Source organism: Pogoniulus pusillus, chromosome 40 (assembly GCF_015220805.1).
Source record: "Pogoniulus pusillus isolate bPogPus1 chromosome 40, bPogPus1.pri, whole genome shotgun sequence".
Taxonomy (NCBI): Eukaryota; Metazoa; Chordata; class Aves; order Piciformes; family Lybiidae; genus Pogoniulus; species Pogoniulus pusillus.
The window spans coordinates 8,297,977-8,320,958 of record NC_087303.1 but is presented as its reverse complement, the minus strand read 5'-3'; the positions used below and the strand labels follow the sequence as shown (position 1 = coordinate 8,320,958).

The 22,982-nt window shown below is 48.7% G+C and overlaps 1 protein-coding gene across 1 annotated transcript; it reads right to left on the bottom strand.

The window, feature by feature from the left end:
* Positions 1-8,193: 8,193 nt before the first annotated feature.
* Positions 8,194-22,881, bottom strand: LOC135191926 (olfactory receptor 6E1-like). Its single transcript, XM_064174612.1, is given in 6 exon segments — positions 8,194-8,328; positions 9,712-9,969; positions 11,682-11,781; positions 11,783-12,213; positions 12,215-12,619; positions 22,717-22,881. Coding segments are annotated over 6 exon segments (1,494 nt in total).
* Between the last annotated feature and the right edge of the window lie 101 nt (positions 22,882-22,982).

The window sequence follows — 22,982 nt, the reverse complement described above, 5'->3', positions numbered from 1 at the left end:
CAAGGCAGGATTGGACGTGGTACTTGGTGCCATGGTCTGGCCTTGAGCCCTGTGGAAACAGGTTGGACTTGATGATCTGTGAGGTCTCTTCCAACCTTGGTGAAACTGTGATACTGTTCAGTGGGTAAGGGATTGGCTGGATGGTGGCATCATAGGATCACAGGATGTTGGGTGTTGGAAGGAACCCAAAATGATCATCAGGTCCAAACCCCCTGCTGGAGCAGGACAATACTAACACAGATCACAAAGGAACACATCCAGACAGGCCTTGAAAGGCTCCAGAGAAGGAGGCTCCACGACCTCCCTGGGGAGCCTGTTCCAGTGCTCTGTGACCCTTACAGTAAAGAAGTTCTCCCTTGTGTTGAGGTGAAACCTCTTTTGCTGCAACTTACACCCGTTGCTCTTTGTCCTATCCCAGGGAGCAGTGAGCAGAGCCTGTCCCCCCACTCCTGGCAGCCCTCAGATACTTATAACATTTATCAAATCACCTCTAAGTCTTCTTTTCTCCAGACTAAGCAGCCCCAGATCCTTCAGCCTCTCCTCATCAGCCATGCCATCCAGTCCCCTCATCATCCTCTTAGCCCTCCACTGGACCCTCTCCAGCAGATCCCTGTCCACACAGTACTCAAGATAAGGTCTCACCAGGTGTGCTAGTTTGAAGCAAGCTAGAATGTTTTGGTGAAAAGAACTAGATAATAGGCTGTGAAAAGGTAAACATGGTTGTGTCTCTTCTCTCAAAGTCACACTGAGAACACTGGGAAGAAGAAAGAATAGATAACATTCTCCATTTTGTTTCTCATTCTGCCTTTGTCTTCAGACCAAGCCACATCTCCTTAACCTCACTGCCACTAACCTTTCTTCTTATCCTCTTGGCTGCACCTCTGTTCTTTTCTCAGGATTGGGGTAAGGTTGAGAGGGCAAGGGGAGGTGTTGGGGTGGTTTGAGAGCCCCTCCTGGGGACTCAGGTTTCTGGGAGGGGAGTTGTGTTTCTGTATTACTTATCCTTTGTATATTTCTGTATATAACTGTATATACTGTAAATAGCTGCTTGTATATTTGATGCTGTAAAATAAATAGCTTCATTTATATTCTGAGTTAGCTGGGGCAGTTTCAAAAGGGGGGGGGGGGGGCGGATAACATCCAAACCATCACACCAGGGCAGAGTAGAGGGGCAGTAGAACCTCCCTTGATCTCCTGGGCACACTCCTCCTAGTACACCTGAGGATCCCATTGGCCTTCTTGGCCACAAGGGCACATTGTTGTGCCATGGGTAACTTGTTATCCACCGGGACCCCCAAGTCCCTATCCACAGGACTTCTCTCCAGCAGATCATCTCCCAGCCTGTACTGGTGGAGTTTGTTATTCCTCCCCAAATGGAGGACTCTGCACTTGTCCTTGTTGATCTTCATCTGGTTCCTCTGTGTCCAGCTCTCAGTCTGCCCAGGTCTCTCTGGATGGCCACACAGCCTTCAGCTGTATCAGCCAAGCCTCCCAGCTTGGTGTCACTAGCAAACTTGCTCAGCAGACACTCTGTGCCCTCATCAATGTGATGACAAAGATGTTGAACAGGACTGGCCCCAGCACTGATCCCCTGGGGACACCACTAGTCACAGCTCTCCAGCTGCACCTGGCACCATGGATCACCACCCTCTGAACTCTATCTTGCAACCAGTTCCTAATCCACCTCATGTCTGTTCTTCCATCCCAGACTGTTGGAGGCAGGAGGCTGGTGAGAGGCAAGATCGGGGTACTGACAAGTCTACTCAGCAGCTTGCTATGCAGCAGTACACTTTATTAGGGCAGCGCAGTGTCTTAAATAGTGCTCAGAGAAGGTGTGTACAATCAGTTTGAGGCTCTCTCGCTCTGAGGAGCCCAGAGGGAGGCAGGGAGCGGCAAGCAGGCGCTAAGTGCTCGCAGGGAGGTGAGTCAGAGGGCGGTGCCTGGCGAGCGGCACATTTAAACGAGGAGCTAGGTGTCTCTGCTGAGCCCAGCGCGCGCCGCTGGGAGAGAAAAAAAAAAAAAAAAAAAAAAAAAAAAAAAAAAAAAAAAAATAAAACACCACCACAGCTAACAACTCGCAGCGGACCTTCAGGATAGCAGACATGGTTCGAACTAGGTCCAAGCTGTATAATACTTGTAAAACTGTGGGCACCCAAACAGAGCCCACCTGTAGGAGTACAGGCGTCCAGACGTCTGGATGTGAGGAGTGCTGGAGCCTGGCACTCGACACAGGCAATGGCTGCATTAGGTGTGAGCAGATTGATTGTCTGCTTAACCTGGTGGCTGAACTTAAGGGAGAGGTGGAACGACTGAAGGCTGGAAGGGAAGGTACAAAAGAGCAACATGCTCTGCAGTCCCCCTTGCCAGAGGGAGACGAACAGAGCAACCAAGAAGAATGGATGCAGGTGCCTGCCAGAAGGGGCAAGGGAAAACCCTTCCAGCCATCTTCACATCCCCAGCTGCCCTTACATAACAGATATAGGGCACTAGAGGTTGAGGATGAGGTGATCCTGGAGCAGGCAGAAGCATCACCAGCTGGGAGGGCAACTCAGTTGCCCCCTCGCATCAGAACAAGTACCCAGAAGAAAAAGAGGAGGGTAATTGTTATTGGTGATTCCCTTCTGCAGGGAACAGAGGGCCCCATATGCCGGCCAGATCCCTTCCACAGGGAGCTCTGCTGCCTCCCTGGAGCCCGGGTCAGGGATGTTACCAGGAGGCTGCCTACTGTAGTGCAGCCCTCTGATTACTATCCCTTATTAGTTATACAGGCAGGGAATGATGAGATTAATAACAGGGGGCTGAAAGCTATCAAAAGGGACTTTAAGACACTGGGGAAAGCAGTTGAGGGAGCAGGGGCACAGGTAATCTTTTCATCTATACCCTTAGTCACAGGCTGGAATACAGAGAAGAATAGGAAAGCATATTTAATGAACAAGTGGCTCAGAGGTTGGTGCATCCAACATAACTTTGGATTCTTTGATATTGGGGAACTTCATCTTGCCACAGGTCTGCAATCGGCAGATGGGACACAACTATCACAGAAGGGGAGAAGGACCCTGGCACATAAGCTGGCTGGGCTTGTTGAGAGGGCTTTAAACTAGAATGGAAGGGGGAGGGGGTTAAACATGACAGCACCAGAGATAAATCAAAGGGAATTGAGGAAGGTAGGCTAGAGCTAGGAGTAAAAGCAGCAGCCCAGCTGAAGTGCATGTACACTAATGCACGCAGTATGGGTAACAAACAAGAGGAGCTGGAAGCTCTGGTGCTGGAGGGAAACTATGATATTGTCGCCATCACTGAAACGTGGTGGGATAGCTCACATGATTGGTGTGCTGTAATCAATGGCTACAGACTCTTCAGGAGAGACAGGCAAGGGAGAAAGGGCGGGGGAGTGGCTCTGTACATTAGGGATGCTCTGGATGTCGTGGAGGTAGAAATCAAAGATGATCAAGTTGAGTCATTATGGGTGAGACTTAAGGCGAAGGCCAACAAGGCTGATATCCTGGTTGGAGTCTGTTACAGACCACCCAACCAGGAAGAAGAGGTTGATTTATTACTCTTTAAGCAACTGGAGGCTGCCTCAAGATCACCTGCCCTTGTTCTGGTGGGCGACTTTAACCTACCAGACATCTGCTGGGACTTAAACACTGCAGAGAAGAAGCAGTCTAGAAGGTTTCTGCAATGTGTGGAAGACAACTTCCTATCCCAGCTGTTACGTGAGCCTACCAGGGGGGCAGCCCTGCTTGACCTGCTGCTCACAAATAGAGAGGGGCTGGTAGGGGATGTGGTGGTTGGAGGCTGCCTGGGGTCCAGTGACCATGAAATTATAGAGTTTTCAGTACGTGGAGAAACCAGGAGGGGCATCAACAGAACCTCCACACTGGACTTCCGAAGGGCAGACTTCAGCCTATTTAAGGAACTAATTCAGAAAGTTCCTTGGGAAATAGCCCTTAGAAACAAAGGGGTCCAGGAAGGTTGGACCTGCTTCAAGAAAGAACTCCTGAAGGCACAGGAGCAGGCAGTGCCACTGAGCCGGAAGATGAGCCGACGAGGGAGGCAGCCAGGCTGGATGGGCAGGGAGCTGCTGAAGGAATTAAAGATTAAAAAGAGAGTGTATCACCTTTGGAAAAGAGGGGAGGTGTCCCAGGAGAAGTTCAAGGAGATTGCTAGGTCTTGTAGAGGAAAAATTAGAGAGGCAAAAGCCCACTTGGAGCTCAGGCTGGCCACGGCTGCCAAGGAAAATAAAAAGTGTTTCTTTAAATATATGAATGGCAAGAGAAGGGCCAAGGACAACCTCCAGTCCTTGTTAGATAGAGAGGGGAATAGAGTGACAAAGGATGAGGAAAAGGCAGAGGTGCTTAACACCTTCTTTGCCTCTATCTTCACTAGTGGGACAGGTTGTCTCCAGGACAGCTGGACTCCTGAAGTGGTGGATGGAGTCAAGGACCAGTACAGTCCCCCTCTAATCCATGAGGAAGCAGTAAGGGATCTGCTAAGTCACTTGGATCCTCACAAGTCCATGGGACCGGATGGGATCCACCCTAGGGTGCTGAGAGAGCTGGCAGCTGAGCTGGCCAAGCCACTCTCCATCATTTATCAGCAGTCCTGGCTCACTGGAGAGGTCCCTGAAGACTGGAAGCTGGCCAATGTGATTCCCATACACAAGAAGGGTCGTAAGGAGGAGCCAGAAAACTACAGACCTGTGAGCCTGACCTCAGTGCCAGGCAAGGTGATGGAACAGGTCATCTTGGGTGCCATCACAAAGCACCTACAGGATAGCCAAGGGATCAGGCCCAGCCAGCATGGGTTTAGGAAGGGCAGGTCCTGCCTCACCAACCTGATCTCCTTTTATGATCAGGTTACCCGCCTGGTGAATGTGGGGAAGGCTGTGGATGTAGTCTACTTGGACTTCAGCAAAGCCTTTGACACTGTCTGCCACAAGAAGCTCCTAGCCAAGCTGGCAGCTCATGGTTTGGACAGATTCACTCTGTGCTGGATCAAGAACTGGCTGGATGGCAGAGCTCAGAGAGTGGTGGTGAATGGTGCCACGTCCAGTTGGCAGCCAGTCACAAGTGGTGTTCCCCAAGGATCAGTGCTGGGCCCAGTCCTGTTCAATATCTTTATTGATGATCTGGACGAGGGCATTGAGTCCAGCATCAGTAAGTTTGCAGATGACACCAAGCTAGGAGCAGGTGTTGATCTGTTGGAAGGTAGGAGAGCCCTGCAGAGGGACCTGGACAGGCTGGATGGGTGGGCAGAGGCCAATGGGATGAGATTTAACAAGGCCAAGTGCAGGGTTCTGCACTTCGGCCACAATAACCCCAAGCAGCGCTATAGGCTGGGGACTGAGTGGCTGGAGAGCAGCCAGGAGGAAAGGGACCTGGGGGTACTGATAGATAGTAAGCTGAAGATGAGCCAGCAGTGTGCCCAGGTGGCCAAGAGAGCCAATGGCATCCTGGCCTGCATCAGGAACAGTGTGGCCAGTAGGACAAGGGAGGTTATTCTTCCCCTGTACTCAGCACTGGTCAGGCCACACCTTGAGTACTGTGTCCAGTTCTGGGCCCCTCAATTCAAGAAAGATGTTGAGGTGCTGGAACATGTCCAGAGAAGGGCAACAAAGCTGGTGAGGGGCCTGGAACACAAATCCTATGAGGAGAGGTTGAGGGAACTGGGCCTGTTTAGCCTGGAGAAGAGGAGGCTCAGGGGTGATCTTATTACTGTCTACAACTACCTGAAGGGACATTGTAGCCAGGTGGGGGTTGGCCTCTTCTCCCAGGTAACCAGCAATAGAACAAGGGGACACAGTCTCAAGTTGTGCCAGGGTAGGTATAGGCTGGATGTTAGGAAGAAGTTTTTCACAGAGAGAGTGATTTCCCATTGGAATGGGCTGCCCAGGGAGGTGGTGGAGGCACCGTCCCTGGGGGTCTTCAAGAAAAGACTGGATGAGGCACTCAGTGCCATGGTCTAGTTGACTGGCTAGGGCTGGGTGATAGGTTGGACTCGATGATCTTGGAGGTCTCTTCCAACCTGGTTGATTCTATGGTCAGTATAGATTGGCCCAGAGTCATGTGCAAGGTGCAGATAGGTTGCCCTGTGTCAAAACAACCCCTGGTGTCCACCCCAGGGGGCCGGCAGGCCCAGCCCCCTGCAGGTGTGTGTGGGTTGCTCACTGTCCGCAGCTCAGCTTCCAGCTCAAGGACACTTCCCAGCACGAGTTCTCATGTTTACCAGCTCACATCCTGCTGCGGGAGAATTCTCCCACACCAGACTTCCTCAGCTTGCTCACTAAAATGTCATGGGAGACGGTGTTAAAGGCCTTGCTGAGGTCAAGGTAGACTACATCCACTGGTTTCCCTGGATCTACCCATTCAGTTATGGCATCATAGAATGCTACCAGGCATCCAGAGGGTGGTGCTCAGTGGCTTGAAGTTCAGATGGAGAGCAGTGAACAGTGGAGTCGCTCAGGGGCCTGTACTGAGACCTGTGCTCTTTAATGTTTTTATCACTGCTATAGATGGTGGGATTGAGTGCACCATCAGCAAGTGTGCTGTTGCAAGCCATGCTGCCTGCTATCCCTGCTTGGTGTGGGAGCTGCGGTGAACAAGCCCATAGACAAGTATGGTGTTGAGCCAGCCGTGAGGGTCTTCAGACGATTCAATGTGAATTATGCAGAAGCCCATTTTATTACATACAGCCCAAATATATACACTCAGCCAGGAGAGCACACGCCTACACATTAGCATAATTAGTCAGGGACAACCCACCACATCTGCATACATACACGCCTTGTTATTCTCCTTAGTGAAGGTCCATTATCTACCTCTTCTGAGATAAGGTGGCCAGCTGCATGTGAGAACCAGGGTCTATTATTACACGGATCTGCCTGTTGCCACTTCATTCCCATGGCTCTCCTGCACCTGCACCCCACAACTCTTCTGCATTCCCACATCTCCCCTTTCTGTTTCTTCTTAAAAATGGAGGTAGCGTTTCTCATCCAGTTTGCATGGCCCTTTGCAAAAGAAATTAAAAACACAGCACCTCTAAAACACCACTAACAAAGGCAGCTGCTCCTTGTCTCGTCCAATGCGTAGGTTCTTCTGTGCTCTAATAACACAGGGTCGAGCTGGCAACTCTACTTTGCAATTGCCTACTCATTAAAACAGCATTGCTAGAAGCTTGTGAAGAAGGAACCTAAATCATTAAACGTGATGAAAAGCATAACCATATCTCAGTATACATTCCAATACACAGTCATCTGAGCAAAAGTCTTTGCTCACCACCAAGAAAACAGACTGAACATACAAGCTGACATCCATCAAACCAAAAATCCAGCCACATTTGCCCTCTTTTCCCCCTTTTTTTTTGTTTGGTTTTGGTTTTGAGTTTGGTTTTTTTTGTGTGTGAATGCAATGGGGTGCAATCAGCATAAGCAGGTGCAAAGTATAATATCTGAGCATATAACTTGCATAAGTGTGATGGTACAATCGCAGTGACCTGTCACAGGCCAGTCCCACAGAAAGCCAGTGCCTAAGCTGGCGTGAAACTGGATCCAAAAATCTTTTCCATATTAACCTTGCCAAAATCATAACCATGTTACCTCTTCATGTTGGTTTGTTGTGTTGTTTCCACATGATTCTTACCCTTAAAAGAAAAATTCTAGGAAAGAAAGAAAATATCCTACAATATACCTATGAGAAACTCTAATCCTTAACTATATTAATGCTAAAATTTGATAAGGGAAAAAATTTGAACTCTGGAATTGATTCCAAAATACAGAAAAAATAAGAAACCCAAAGGAAAAAAATGAAAAAGAATTGTTATACTACGGACTGCTGTCAAAAAAAAAAAAAAAAAGAAAAATATTTTTAAATGATAAAGCCATGGCATGTAAGAAAAAGAAACCTTCAGAGCAGTCAATCCCAAAGGGAAGGGAAAAAAAATGTTGATCTATCAGTTTTACCCTGGTAAACTTAATATTCTTACTCCAATATACTGTTACAATTAACAAACACTTAACGTCTTATCCAGTAACCTCTAAGATCCAGTACAACCAGAAGGATAAAAACATTATCAAGATTTACATCAGTAACACAGAGTCAGCAAGATACAAAATGCGAGTCTGTCACTGTAAGGATTTAGCCGCCCTTCTACGCTGAGAAGATGCAGGGAGAGGGGGGTGTAGGTGAGCCGCGCTCACCTCACGCCGTGGGAGGGAGGCGGGGGGCCTCTCAGTCCCGTAGTGAAGGAGGAGGGAAAAGGGGGGGTGTGTGTCCCGGGGAGCTGGTGCCGGGAGAAGGAGGAGGGTGAGCTGCGCAGCTCCGGCAGGCGCTGTGGGGGAGGAGGGGGACGTGGGCATGAAGCCGACAGCCGAGAACCAGTCCCGAAACTTCCAAGCCCAAATGATGTAGTCCGAGACCAAGGGGGGGGGGGGGGGGGGGGGGGGGGGGGGGCCGCACAGCTGGCGAATGCGGCGAAGAGACGCCACCCCATCATCCATCTTGCAGCCGAAAGTTCCAAGGCAAAGAAAAAAAAACTCCATCAGGCATCCAACCTGTTGAATGCAAACGGCCCAGCTCCCTGAAGCCCAAACAGAGACTCAGCAACTCCCCAAAACAAACCCACCACCCCGGCCGCGACGGATTGGCCACAACCACAGGAAATGCTGGATGGAAGCATCTCCCAGGGCCCACAGTCTGTATACTCAGCCGTCTCAGGAAGATCTTTCAGACGCTTCTATCTGCGGGGTTTTGTCTTTCTTGGGGTGATCTTATGAAATGTGGGGGATGACAAGAGTGGGTCTCCAGAGGAGGATGAAGCATCCTCTGATGTGGTCTCAGTCACTTCTTCTTGGTCTCTGCTTTTCCTCTCGAACTTCTATTTGCAGCCTAAAAGTTAGCTTGACTGGACTTTGAGACACCACAGCTGGCAGTTAATCACTTAGCTGGGATTCAGCTTATCAGCAAACACTTGCAAACACCAGTCTCTGGAATTCCTGAAATACCTCTGCGACTTCTATTACTCTCCCCAGTCTGACTGTAAGGCAAATCTAAGAGTCTTTAGAAACAACATTTACGTGTCTTTTCAGGGTGTTTCCCATCGTCACCTAGATGGCCGCTTCAAAAGGCCACATTCTGCAGGGGTCAAGAATCGCTCCTTTTGGCCAGCAAAATAGAGCCTTCAACGTCTCATAGAGACTTCTTTGGGGGCCTTCCAGCACTGCTTCTCTGAGCGTGGACCCTGTGCCCCCCCGGCCACCTACCTTGATAGGATAGGGGATAGGATCAGAGTATCTCTGGATGTGTGCACGTCTTAACCCGATCCCCGGGGCAGGGACCGATATGGCCGGCTCTCCCGCTCCCTTCTCTCTCATCAGCATTCTTCCACATCCTCACCAGGAGATTTACAGCTGTGGAGGAAGGTCAAGCCTCTCTGTTCTGTGTGCCCAGGGGGTTCAAAACCCACTGTTTGGTGCATCAGATGTTGCAGGCCACACTGCCTGCTATCCCTGCTTGGTGCAGGAGCCACGGTAAACAAGCCCATAGACAAGTGTGGTTGTGGCCAGCCGTGAGGGTCTCCAAATGATTCAATGTGAGTTATGCAAAAGCCACTTTATTTATGTATCATCCCAAATATATACACTCAGCCAGGAGAGCACACGCCTACACATTAGCATAATTAGTCAGGGACAACCCACCACATCTGCATACATACACGCCTTGTTATTGTCCTTAGCGAAGGTCCATTATCTACCCCTTCTAAGGTGGCCAACTGCATGTGAGAACCAAGGTCTGTTATTACAAGGATCTGCCTGTTGTCACTTCTCTTCACTCCGTTCCCATGGCTCTCCTGCACCTGCACCCCACAACTCTTCTGCATTCTGCATTCCCACAGTGTGCAGGTGACATCAAGCTGAGTGGTGCTGTTGATGTGCCAGAGGAACAGGATGCCATCCAGAGAGACCTGAACAAGCTACAGAGGTAGGCCCAGGTGAACCTCATGAGGTTCAACAAGAAATGTGCAGGGTTGTGCACCTGGGCTAGAACAATCCTCACTGTCAATACAGGCTGGGGGAAGAGGAGATAGAAAGCAGCCCTGAGGAAAAGGACTTGGGAGTGCTGGTGGGTGAGAAGCTGGACATGTGCAGGCAGTGTGAGCTTGCAGACCAGAAGGCGAATCATATCCTGTGCTGCATCAAAAACAGCATTGTCAGCAGATACAGAGAGGTGATTCTGCCACTTTACTCTGCTCTGGTAGGACCTCATCTGGAATACTGTGTCCAGTTCTGGAGATCTCAATATAGGAAAGACATGAACCTGATGGAGTAGGTCCAGAGGAAGGCCATGAAAATGGTCAGGAGGTTGGAGCACCACTGCTACAATGACAGGCTGAGGAAGAAGGATGGAGAGAGACTGTTTACTAAGGCTTGCAGTGATAGGATTGGCTTCAAACTAGAGCAGAGCAGATTTAGATTGGATGTTAGGAATGTGTTCTTTACTATGAGGGTGTCGCAGATGGGTTTTCTCAGTGCCTATGCCCGATTTGGCGGAGAGGAGAAATTAATGCAAGGGGATATTTATAAAAAATAAGTCTTTATTAACTTACAATATTTCAACTCTCGCCACCCCCAACCACTGAACTTTAATACTACAGGGTTCTTTACACCGTTATGGAGACATTCTAGGAACTTATTAATAACTAGCAAACATTCAAACAACAGAGAGAGAGAGTTTCCCCGTGGCTCAATGCTGCCTGAGGTCTTGTACTGTTTGCCCAGCACAGCTGAGCTGAAAACTGCTCTCTGCTTTATGGCAGAGGTAAAAGAAATTACAGAGGCATCTACTCACAATTCTTATCAATTATTAATCACCCTCTGGGGCTGCATCAGCCTATTGCATGTGTCCAGTTCTTCAGGGTCTCTGTCTGTGGACTTCTAGGCTAGAATCCTCCGGCATCAGGGGAAATGGCAGGCTCTGCTCCTTACTGCTGCTGGATTCTACTGGCTGCTCTTGATCTCCAGGTGCAGAGTCAGGATTCCGTGCAGTCTGAGCACGGGTGCAATGCTTGCTCCTCAGGCCAATCGAACGCAGACACATGGGTCTGCTCCAGGCCTTCCCCACGGCAGTGTGCACACCAGGCACTCATACAAAGGCTGAGAGGCAGGCAAGCAAGCATGTGGCAGAGCTGCAAGTGATGTGGATAAGAAGGAAGAAGGCCTTGCACATGGGCCTGTGCACCCCTATTTATCAACTGTGGGCCAAGATTAAATGGCCTCATTGGCCACTCAAATGAACCAATCAGGTTGGCAGTCAGCTGATCACTACCACCCCAGGTAAAACCCACAGGCCTGGACTCCAGGTGCAGGCAGAGACATGTCCAGGCGGAGCAGGCATAAATACACCTGCTTTTGGCCTATAGGCCCTCCACAACAGAGGATGGTGGAATACTGCAACAGGCTGCCCAGGGAAGTGATTGGTGCCCCATCCTTGGAGATATTCAAAGTGAGGCTCAGCAGGGCTCTGGGCAACCTGATCTGGGCCCCTACTTACTACAAAGGGGGTGAGGCTAGATGACCTTTGGAGGTCCCTTCCAACCCAGACCATTCTATGAGTCTATGATCTTCATTCCTCATCCCTCAGGATCCTGGGTGCTCTGTCTGGCAGTCATTTGCATGCACTCATTACTTTGTAGCTCAGGGTTTCAAAATATTGGAACATCTTGCCACCAGGTCTTTTCAAGGTCTGTTTCACTTGCTGCTTCTGAAGGGTGTACATGCAAGGGCTACACAACACAGTAGAGGAAAGACAGAACTTTGTCAAAATCCCTCACACTCTGCTGGCGTGGTCAGATGTACCTGAAGATAGAGCTGCTGTACAGAATGGCGACCCCAATATGATGAGCAGAGTGGGTGGAAAAGGCTTTTTTCCTTCCTGAAGATGAAGACTGGATGTGTGTGACAGTGTAGACAATGTAGGCATAGGAAAAGGCAGTGACAGACAAGGTACCAGGCAGGATCAGGACACTTGTCACCAGCATCACTGTCTAAACGAGGCCTGTGTCTGTGCAGGACAGCTGCAGCAGTGGCGCTGTGTCACAGTAAAAGTGGGTGATGATGTTGGGCCCACAGAAGGGCAAACAGAGGATAATTGTCAGTGCAGGGAACACTAAGAAGATGCTCATCACCCAGCAGCCCAGCACCAGCTGCAGGCAACACTTGACTGGTCATGAAAGAGGAATACTGCAAAGGGTGGCAAATGGCCATGTAGCTATCAAAGAACATGAGACCTACATGCAAGAAAGTGCAGACACCCAGGATGAAGAAGAGAGATAACTGAAGAAAACATCCCCAGAGGGAAATTGCTTTTGCCCCTGTCAGGAGGCTGTAGAGTGTCTTTGGCATAAAGGTAGAAGTGAAGCAAATTTCCACGAGGGAGAAATTTCTGAGAAAGAAGTACATGGGGATGTAAAGGTGTTGGTCCATCAGGGTGATGGTGATGACAGTGATGTTTCCAAGGAGGATCTGGAGGAAGGCAACAAAGGGAATGGCAAACAGGATGATCTCCAAAACATGATTGCGAGTGAGTCCCAAGAGGATGAATTTCACCACTGTTATCTCTGAAAGCTTAAAGGTAGTTAAAAATATGTTAGATGTGTTCCAAGAAGCAGGAAAAAAACTCATCTGTTGGTAGTTGTGGTGATCCTAACCGGAAGACTTGCAAGCCAAAGAGTGGGTGATGTACCTGTCTGACCTAAGCAGGCCACTGACTGCTGCACACATCACTTGGCCACTGGACAAACATTTGGCAAAGCATGAAGCAGCCTTAGCCAGCTCCCACATGGCACTAGTGATGATCCTTATCTTAAAGTGAAGCAACAAGTTACCAGCTAGACATAGTTTTACTGGACAGCAGAAATCATTAGCAGTGTTTTTCACTTCTTACAAAAATCTGGTAGGATCTCTAAACACCACAATGTGGAGGAATCACTCCATAGACAGGATCTATGCACAAGGCCATGCCCTGACTAGAAAGCTGATGCTTCACAGCTGTGGGTCCCCAGCATCTGACGAGACATGAGATTCTCTGTAGTGCTTCTTTTCCCTTTTCATACGAGCTCCAAAAACTGGTGTTTTGATAAATATCTTACAGAATCTGAGTACCTTTCATGTTAGTGTTCATTACAGACCCCAGGCCCCAGGCACTGGAGTACCTTTGAGGGTAGATTCCAAACAAGACCACAAACCTGTGACTGTGATTCATCTCACCTGACTGCAGATTGCTACCACTGTATTCCTCAGTACTCCCTACAGTCAAAGGCAGAGATAAAGTACCTCCAGAGAGCCTTTCAGCCAATCACAAGAATGTCTACAGGACTGGTATGTGTCCACTCTTGAGATACTGACCTTAGACAATGAGATAAGATTTAGATCTTCCCTGTCTTACTTGCAGTACCATAGGTCAGGATCTGCAAGCAGACCGTTACATTTCTGACAGGTTTCTATTTTCCAGGCTGGCTTCCTGACTTAGCAGACAAATACAACTTTTACTGCTCTACTTTTAATCATATTTTCCTACATTTATGGCAATATGACAATAACTACCCAGGTTACCTGTCTGCATTCCAGATTGCAGCAAGGTCACAGCATCATAGAACAGCTTGGGTTGGAAGGGACCTTAATGATCGCCTAGTTCCAAACACCATGTCATGGGTGGTGGCACCTCACAACCAGACTGGGTTGCTCAAGGCCTCATTCAACCTGTGTTGTAGGCTTAAACATGTTCTGCATTGCCTGGACATGTTTACCTATCTGCCATACCAGAGGTAAATGAACATAAACAGACATAAAGGGGCACAAAGGACCTGGCGCCATAAAGTCTGGCCTGCCCAGGGCCCAGGTTGTGTAACGCTGTTGTGTAAGCCCACGCGCCTAGCTTATGGCCTACCGGGAGCAAGGCCTGTGCTCTTCCCATATTTGGGGGAGCCAGGCCTGTGGACCCTTCCTAATTTGGTATGTTTTGACCAACTGGTAAAGTTGATTGGATAATATTGTGGCCAAAGGACCATTAATCTAGGCCTAGATCTGATAAATAGGAGGATACAGGTAAACAAGATGCTCACCTCCCCCTGCTTGTTCGCTGCCTGCTGCTGCTTTTGTTTTGTTTGCTACCTGTTTGCCTTATGTGCCTCTGTGTGCCACGACACTTTGCATCGCGCGTAAGTGGGGATTTGCCTACAACTGGCAGCCTGACCCAACAATGACCTAGCAATGGGTTTCAACATTGGGACTTGCTGGCTGCTGCTCCAGCCTGCCGTGCCAGCCTGAGGGCCGACTCCTTGCTATACACAGCACTCAATCAGACTGCTCCAGCCTGCGAGCCCGGACCCTGCCTTTGCCCAGACGGATGACTATCCGATGACTTCCTGAGCCACAGAAGATCCCTCTCATGCCCATGAACCATCCTCAGATGGCGTGCCCCAATTTGGACTGAACTGGCAACAATCCACATTGCAGTAGCCACACACATGAAGCCTCAGCCAAGCCACATGGCTCTCACCATATATATATATACATATATATGTATATATGTTCCTGTGTATGCTCTTGGAATGCAGATATTAAGACTTCCAACCAGTGAGTATCTGAACTTTCTTTATTCAAGTTGCTAAAAGAATTTGATTAACCTTACCAGTGGCAGTTTATGCTGTAAGATTCTCTAATTAGAAACATTTCCAAAAACCTCTTCCAACTCGCATAATTTGATTGTATATAAATGTTCTGCAAGAATAGTTCTACCAATCGCATCATAGAATTTGTGTGGGTTAGTTGTAAATAAGTTTGGGGAAGTTTTCTCTGTATATATTAATAAATTATTTATTAACTTTTACATCAGCCTCATTGCATTTCACCCCAAACCCAGGTTCAAACCTAATCCCCTCCTTAACAACCTGGCCTTAAACACTCCCAGACAGAAGGCATCCACGACCTCCCTGGGCAGACTATTCCAAAGTCTCACCATCACCTACTGAAAAACAGTATCACACAGTATCACAGTATCACAGTATCACCAAGGTTGGAAGAGACCTCATAGATCAGCAAGTCCAACCATTTACCACAGAGCTCAAGGCTAGACCATGGCACCAAGTGCCACATCCAATCTTGCCTTGAACAGCCCCAGGGACGGCGACTCCACCACCTCCCCAGGCAGCCCATTCCAGTAGCCAATCACTCTCTCAGTGAAGAACTTTCTCCTCACCTCAAGCCTAAATTTCCCCTGGCGCAGCCTGAGGCTGTGTCCTCTCGTTCTGGTGCTGGCCACCTGAGAGAAGAAAGCAACCTCCTCCTGGCTAGAACCACCCTTCAGGTAGTTGTAGACAGCAACAAGGTCTACCATGAGCCTCCTCCTCTCCAGGCTAAACAATCCCAGCTCCCTCAGCCTCTCCTCCTAGGGCTTGTGCTCAAGGCCTCTCACCAGCCTCGTTGCCCTTCTCTGGACACGCTCAAGCATCTCAATGTCCCTCCTAAACTGGGGGGCCCAGAACTGAACACAGCACTCAAGGTGTGGTCTAAGCAGTGCAGAGTAGAGGGGCAGAATGACCTCCCTGCTCCTGCTGACCACATCATTCCTGATGCAGGCCAGGATGCCATTGGCTCTCTTGGCCACCTGGGCACACTGCTGGCTCATGTTCAGGCGGGTATCAATCAGCACCCCCAGATCCCTCTCTGTTTGGCTGCTCTCCAGCCACTCCGACCCCAGCCTGTAGCTCTGCATGGGGTTGTTGTGGCCAAAGTGCAGCACCCAGCACTTGTGGAGCACACTTCCCTCTCCAGATTCTGGGAAAGCTGCCAATACTCCTAGTGGGAAAGATAACATGGCAGGGTTGGCAGGCATCCCAGGAATACAGGCAAATAATCAAAGCCAAGATGTTCCCTCAACTAATAACACTAGTAACAATAACTCAGCAGTTTGAATGCCCAGCCAGCAGACAACCAGAACCCTTCTAGCTCTAAGGCAGATCTGAAGTCATAGGCCTCAGGTCAGACCCCCAATGATTCAAACCCTTCAGTAGACACCTGCTAAAGTGAAAGGCAAGACACCACAGTTGATAAAGTGTGATTCAAAGGAGGATGTAAGAGAGGGGACCTCTGGTGAGCAAGAGGAGGAAGAGGAGACATTTAGTCTTTGGGACTTGGCAAACATGCTCAGATCCCAGTACTCTGATGAGAAGAGCGCTGTGAGGTTGGCTGCCAAGAAAGAGGATGGTTCCAATGAGTTTAAGAATGCTCTTAGTAAAGTTCTGTTTCTAGGCCAGGGACATCCAGATCAACAAGAGGAAGAAGAGAAGATGACATCCAGGACTCCAACGATCCACTTAGAGAGGTCAGGGAAGTTAGGAAGGAATACTCAAGGGAATCAGGAGAGCCAATCCTAAGCTGGCTAGTGAGATGCCGTAGCATTGGTGCCAATGCCCTGCAGGTAGAAGACAAGTCTGCCAAGCAGCTAGGACCACTCACCAAGGAGAGTGGAGTGGACAAATACCTAGCAAGTTCTCTTGGTAAGGTTAGCTTGTGGACACGCCTTCTGTTGGCTGTGGCTATGGGATATCCTTCCCGAGATGATCTTCCATGGGCTGCTAAGAAGTGGAACACCATTAAGCAGGGAATTAAGCTTCTGAAGGAGTTTGCTGTGAAGGAAGTGCTTTATGGAGATCATGGCACACATGAGCCTGATGATATTCCTCTTGGAACAGGTCTCATGAAGAAGCTTATTAAGCTTGCTCCTTCATCCTATGCTAACATCTTGGCTAGCAAGTCTCTATCAAGAAGTGATAATGGAAGATCTTTCACTGTTGGTGAGTTCTCTGACCAGCTCAGGCAGATAGAGGATAGCTTGTCACATTCTGCTATAATCTGTGCCATAAAAACTCTTGGTACAGCAATAAAAGATGGCATTAAAGATAGCATTAAGAATACCATTAAGGATAGCATTGAGAATGTCATTAGGAATGCCATGAAAGAACTGACAGAGGATCTCAGAAACATTTCCAATCTGGTAAAGGATACCATTCCTGCATCATCTGAATGGGTGCATGTTTCTGCCATCAGGAACAGACTTTTTGAGACAAGGTTGTTTCAAAGATCCTAAGGGTCACAAATGGGCTTTTGGAATAGCATCTGTAGAGGCTGAGGATGGTAAATTGAAATTGTCCATTAGACCTGAACTTTCAGATGAATCTGCAATTGTGGGACATCATGACATAGAGGATCTGGAAGTGCCAACTGCTACTCAAACTGTGCACCACAAGCAGTACAGAACTAACCATGACTCTTTGTTGCCCATTCATCAGCTGATTTGTCAACTGGAGAGTCAGGCTGTCACTGAGAAAGCTCATTCACCTTTCAACAGTCCCATCTGGCCTATGCAAAATCCTAACAGAGACTGGAGACTGACAGTTAATATTCGTGCCCTCAACGAGGTGATTCCACCCATGAGCGCAGCTGTGCCAGACATGCTGGAACTCCAGTACGAGCTGGAATCGAAGGAGGCTAAATGGTATGCAACCATAGACATTGCAAATGCTTTCTTCTCTATTCCCATAGCAAAGGAGTGCAGGCCTCAGTTTGCATTCACCTGGAGAGGAATCCAGTACCAGTTCAACCGTTTGCCTCAGGGGTGGAAGCACAGCTCAACAATCTGTCACTCAGTCATCGACAATGCACTGGAGAAAGGTAAAGCTCCAGAGCACATCCAGTACATCGACGACATCATTGTGTGGGGCCAAACTGCGGAGGAAGTCTTCGAGAAAGATAACAAAACCATTGACATTCTGTTGCAAGCAGGTTTGGCCATTAAGAGAGACAAGGTCAAAGGACCTGCCAGAGAAATTCAGTTTCTGGGAGTGCAGTGGCAGGATGGTCACTGTCAAATTCCTCAGGATGTGATCAACAAAGTCTCTACCATGGCAGTTCCCACCAGTAAGAAGGACACTCTCTCTTTCCTGGGTGCAGTGGATTTTGGAGACCACACATTCCTGGTTTCAGTCAGATTGTCAAACCTCTGCATGATGTGACTCGTAAGAGAAGCAATTTCGAGTGGGGACCTGAACAACAAGCAGCCTTTGATCAGATCAAGTGAGAAGTAGTCCATGCAGTGGGCTTGGGACCTGTGCGATCTGGTCTGGACATTAAAAACATTCTGTACACGGCTGCCAGTGACACTGGTCCAACTTAGAGCCTTTGGGGTTTCTGGGGTCGTAGCTACAGAGGTTCAGAGGCAAATTACACCCTGTGATTGTTTGGTTGTAACCTGCCCCCGCCACACTCTAGAAATCACCCAGACTAGTCTCAGCTGGTTCTGGGAATATAAATGAAGCTATTTATTTACAGCTAGCACAATGTACAAGCAGATATTTACACTATATACAGTTATATACAGAAATATACAAGGTAAAAGGTAATAGAGAAACACAACTCCCCTCCCAGAAGTCCCTATCCACAGGACTTCTCTCCAGCAGATCATCTCCCAGCCTGTACTGGTGGAGTTTGTTATTCCTCCCCAAATGGAGGACTCTGCACTTGTCCTTGTTGATCTTCATCTGGTTCCTCTGTGTCCAGCTCTCAGTCTGCCCAGGTCTCTCTGGATGGCCACACAGCCTTCAGCTGTATCAGCCAAGCCTCCCAGCTTGGTGTCACTAGCAAACTTGCTCAGCAGACACTCTGTGCCCTCATCAATGTGATGACAAAGATGTTGAACAGGACTGGCCCCAGCACTGATCCCCTGGGGACACCACTAGTCACAGCTCTCCAGCTGCACCTGGCACCATGGATCACCACCCTCTGAACTCTATCTTGCAACCAGTTCCTAATCCACCTCATGTCTGTTCTTCCATCCCAGACTGTTGGAGGCAGGAGGCTGGTGAGAGGCAAGATCGGGGTACTGACAAGTCTACTCAGCAGCTTGCTATGCAGCAGTACACTTTATTAGGGCAGCGCAGTGTCTTAAATAGTGCTCAGAGAAGGTGTGTACAATCAGTTTGGGGCTGGCACAAGTGGTCAGTATAGATTGGCCCAGAGTCATGTGCAAGGTGCAGATAGGTTGCCCTGTGTCAAAACAACCCCTGGTGTCCACCCCAGGGGGCCGGCAGGCCCAGCCCCCTGCAGGTGTGTGTGGGTTGCTCACTGTCCGCAGCTCAGCTTCCAGCTCAAGGACACTTCCCAGCACGAGTTCTCATGTTTACCAGCTCACATCCTGCTGCGGGAGAATTCTCCCACACCAGACTTCCTCAGCTTGCTCACTAAAATGTCATGGGAGACGGTGTTAAAGGCCTTGCTGAGGTCAAGGTAGACTACATCCACTGGTTTCCCTGGATCTACCCATTCAGTTATGGCATCATAGAATGCTACCAGGCATCCAGAGGGTGGTGCTCAGTGGCTTGAAGTTCAGATGGAGAGCAGTGAACAGTGGAGTCGCTCAGGGGCCTGTACTGAGACCTGTGCTCTTTAATGTTTTTATCACTGCTATAGATGGTGGGATTGAGTGCACCATCAGCAAGTGTGCTGTTGCAAGCCATGCTGCCTGCTATCCCTGCTTGGTGTGGGAGCTGCGGTGAACAAGCCCATAGACAAGTATGGTGTTGAGCCAGCCGTGAGGGTCTTCAGACGATTCAATGTGAATTATGCAGAAGCCCATTTTATTACATACAGCCCAAATATATACACTCAGCCAGGAGAGCACACGCCTACACATTAGCATAATTAGTCAGGGACAACCCACCACATCTGCATACATACACGCCTTGTTATTCTCCTTAGTGAAGGTCCATTATCTACCTCTTCTGAGATAAGGTGGCCAGCTGCATGTGAGAACCAGGGTCTATTATTACACGGATCTGCCTGTTGCCACTTCATTCCCATGGCTCTCCTGCACCTGCACCCCACAACTCTTCTGCATTCCCACATCTCCCCTTTCTGTTTCTTCTTAAAAATGGAGGTAGCGTTTCTCATCCAGTTTGCATGGCCCTTTGCAAAAGAAATTAAAAACACAGCACCTCTAAAACACCACTAACAAAGGCAGCTGCTCCTTGTCTCGTCCAATGCGTAGGTTCTTCTGTGCTCTAATAACACAGGGTCGAGCTGGCAACTCTACTTTGCAATTGCCTACTCATTAAAACAGCATTGCTAGAAGCTTGTGAAGAAGGAACCTAAATCATTAAACGTGATGAAAAGCATAACCATATCTCAGTATACATTCCAATACACAGTCATCTGAGCAAAAATCTTTGCTCACCACCAAGAAAACAGACTGAACATACAAGGTGATATCCATCAAACCAAAAACCCAGGCACATTTGCCCTCTTTTTCCCCCTTTTTTTTTGTTTGGTTTTGGTTTTGAGTTTGGTTTTTTTTGTGTGTGAATGCAATGGGGTGCAATCAGCATAAGCAGGTGTGAAGTGTAATATCTGAGCATATAACTTGCATAAGTGTGACAGTACAATTGCAGTGGCCTGTCACAGACCACTCCCACAGAAAGCCAGTGCCTAAGCTGGTGTGAAACTGGATCCACAAGTCTTTGCCATATTAACCTTGCCAAAATCATAACCATGTTACCTCTCTGTGTTGGTTTGTTGTGTTTTGTTTCCACATGATTCTTACCCTTAAAAGAAAAATTCTAGGAAAGAAAGAAAATATCCTACAATATACCTATGAGAAACTCTAATCCTTAACTATATTAATGCTAAAATTTGATAAGGGAAAAAATTTGAACTCTGGAATTGATTCCAAAATACAGAAAAAATAAGAAACCCAAAGGAAAAAAATGAAAAAGAATTGTTATACTACGGACTGCTGTCAAAAAAAAAAAAAAAAGAAAAATATTTTTAAATGATAAAGCCATGGCATGTAAGAAAAAGAAACCTTCAGAGCAGTCAATCCCAAAGGGAAGGGAAAAAAAATGTTGATCTATCAGTTTTACCCTGGTAAACTTAATATTCTTACTCCAATATACTGTTACAATTAACAAACACTTAACGTCTTATCCAGTAACCTCTAAGATCCAGTACAACCAGAAGGATAAAAACATTATCAAGATTTACATCAGTAACACAGAGTCAGCAAGATACAAAATGCGAGTCTGTCACTGTAAGGATTTAGCCGCCCTTCTACGCTGAGAAGATGCAGGGAGAGGGGGGTGTAGGTGAGCCGCGCTCACCTCACGCCGTGGGAGGGAGGCGGGGGGCCTCTCAGTCCCGTAGTGAAGGAGGAGGGAAAAGGGGGGGTGTGTGTCCCGGGGAGCTGGTGCCGGGAGAAGGAGGAGGGTGAGCTGCGCAGCTCCGGCAGGCGCTGTGGGGGAGGAGGGGGACGTGGGCATGAAGCCGACAGCCGAGAACCAGTCCCGAAACTTCCAAGCCCAAATGATGTAGTCCGAGACCAAGGGGGGGGGGGGGGGGGGGGGGGGGGGGGCCGCACAGCTGGCGAATGCGGCGAAGAGACGCCACCCCATCATCCATCTTGCAGCCGAAAGTTCCAAGGCAAAGAAAAAAAAACTCCATCAGGCATCCAACCTGTTGAATGCAAACGGCCCAGCTCCCTGAAGCCCAAACAGAGACTCAGCAACTCCCCAAAACAAACCCACCACCCCGGCCGCGACGGATTGGCCACAACCACAGGAAATGCTGGATGGAAGCATCTCCCAGGGCCCACAGTCTGTATACTCAGCCGTCTCAGGAAGATCTTTCAGACGCTTCTATCTGCGGGGTTTTGTCTTTCTTGGGGTGATCTTATGAAATGTGGGGGATGACAAGAGTGGGTCTCCAGAGGAGGATGAAGCATCCTCTGATGTGGTCTCAGTCACTTCTTCTTGGTCTCTGCTTTTCCTCTCGAACTTCTATTTGCAGCCTAAAAGTTAGCTTGACTGGACTTTGAGACACCACAGCTGGCAGTTAATCACTTAGCTGGGATTCAGCTTATCAGCAAACACTTGCAAACACCAGTCTCTGGAATTCCTGAAATACCTCTGCGACTTCTATTACTCTCCCCAGTCTGACTGTAAGGCAAATCTAAGAGTCTTTAGAAACAACATTTACGTGTCTTTTCAGGGTGTTTCCCATCGTCACCTAGATGGCCGCTTCAAAAGGCCACATTCTGCAGGGGTCAAGAATCGCTCCTTTTGGCCAGCAAAATAGAGCCTTCAACGTCTCATAGAGACTTCTTTGGGGGCCTTCCAGCACTGCTTCTCTGAGCGTGGACCCTGTGCCCCCCCGGCCACCTACCTTGATAGGATAGGGGATAGGATCAGAGTATCTCTGGATGTGTGCACGTCTTAACCCGATCCCCGGGGCAGGGACCGATATGGCCGGCTCTCCCGCTCCCTTCTCTCTCATCAGCATTCTTCCACATCCTCACCAGGAGATTTACAGCTGTGGAGGAAGGTCAAGCCTCTCTGTTCTGTGTGCCCAGGGGGTTCAAAACCCACTGTTTGGTGCATCAGATGTTGCAGGCCACACTGCCTGCTATCCCTGCTTGGTGCAGGAGCCACGGTAAACAAGCCCATAGACAAGTGTGGTTGTGGCCAGCCGTGAGGGTCTCCAAATGATTCAATGTGAGTTATGCAAAAGCCACTTTATTTATGTATCATCCCAAATATATACACTCAGCCAGGAGAGCACACGCCTACACATTAGCATAATTAGTCAGGGACAACCCACCACATCTGCATACATACACGCCTTGTTATTGTCCTTAGCGAAGGTCCATTATCTACCCCTTCTAAGGTGGCCAACTGCATGTGAGAACCAAGGTCTGTTATTACAAGGATCTGCCTGTTGTCACTTCTCTTCACTCCGTTCCCATGGCTCTCCTGCACCTGCACCCCACAACTCTTCTGCATTCTGCATTCCCACAGTGTGCAGGTGACATCAAGCTGAGTGGTGCTGTTGATGTGCCAGAGGAACAGGATGCCATCCAGAGAGACCTGAACAAGCTACAGAG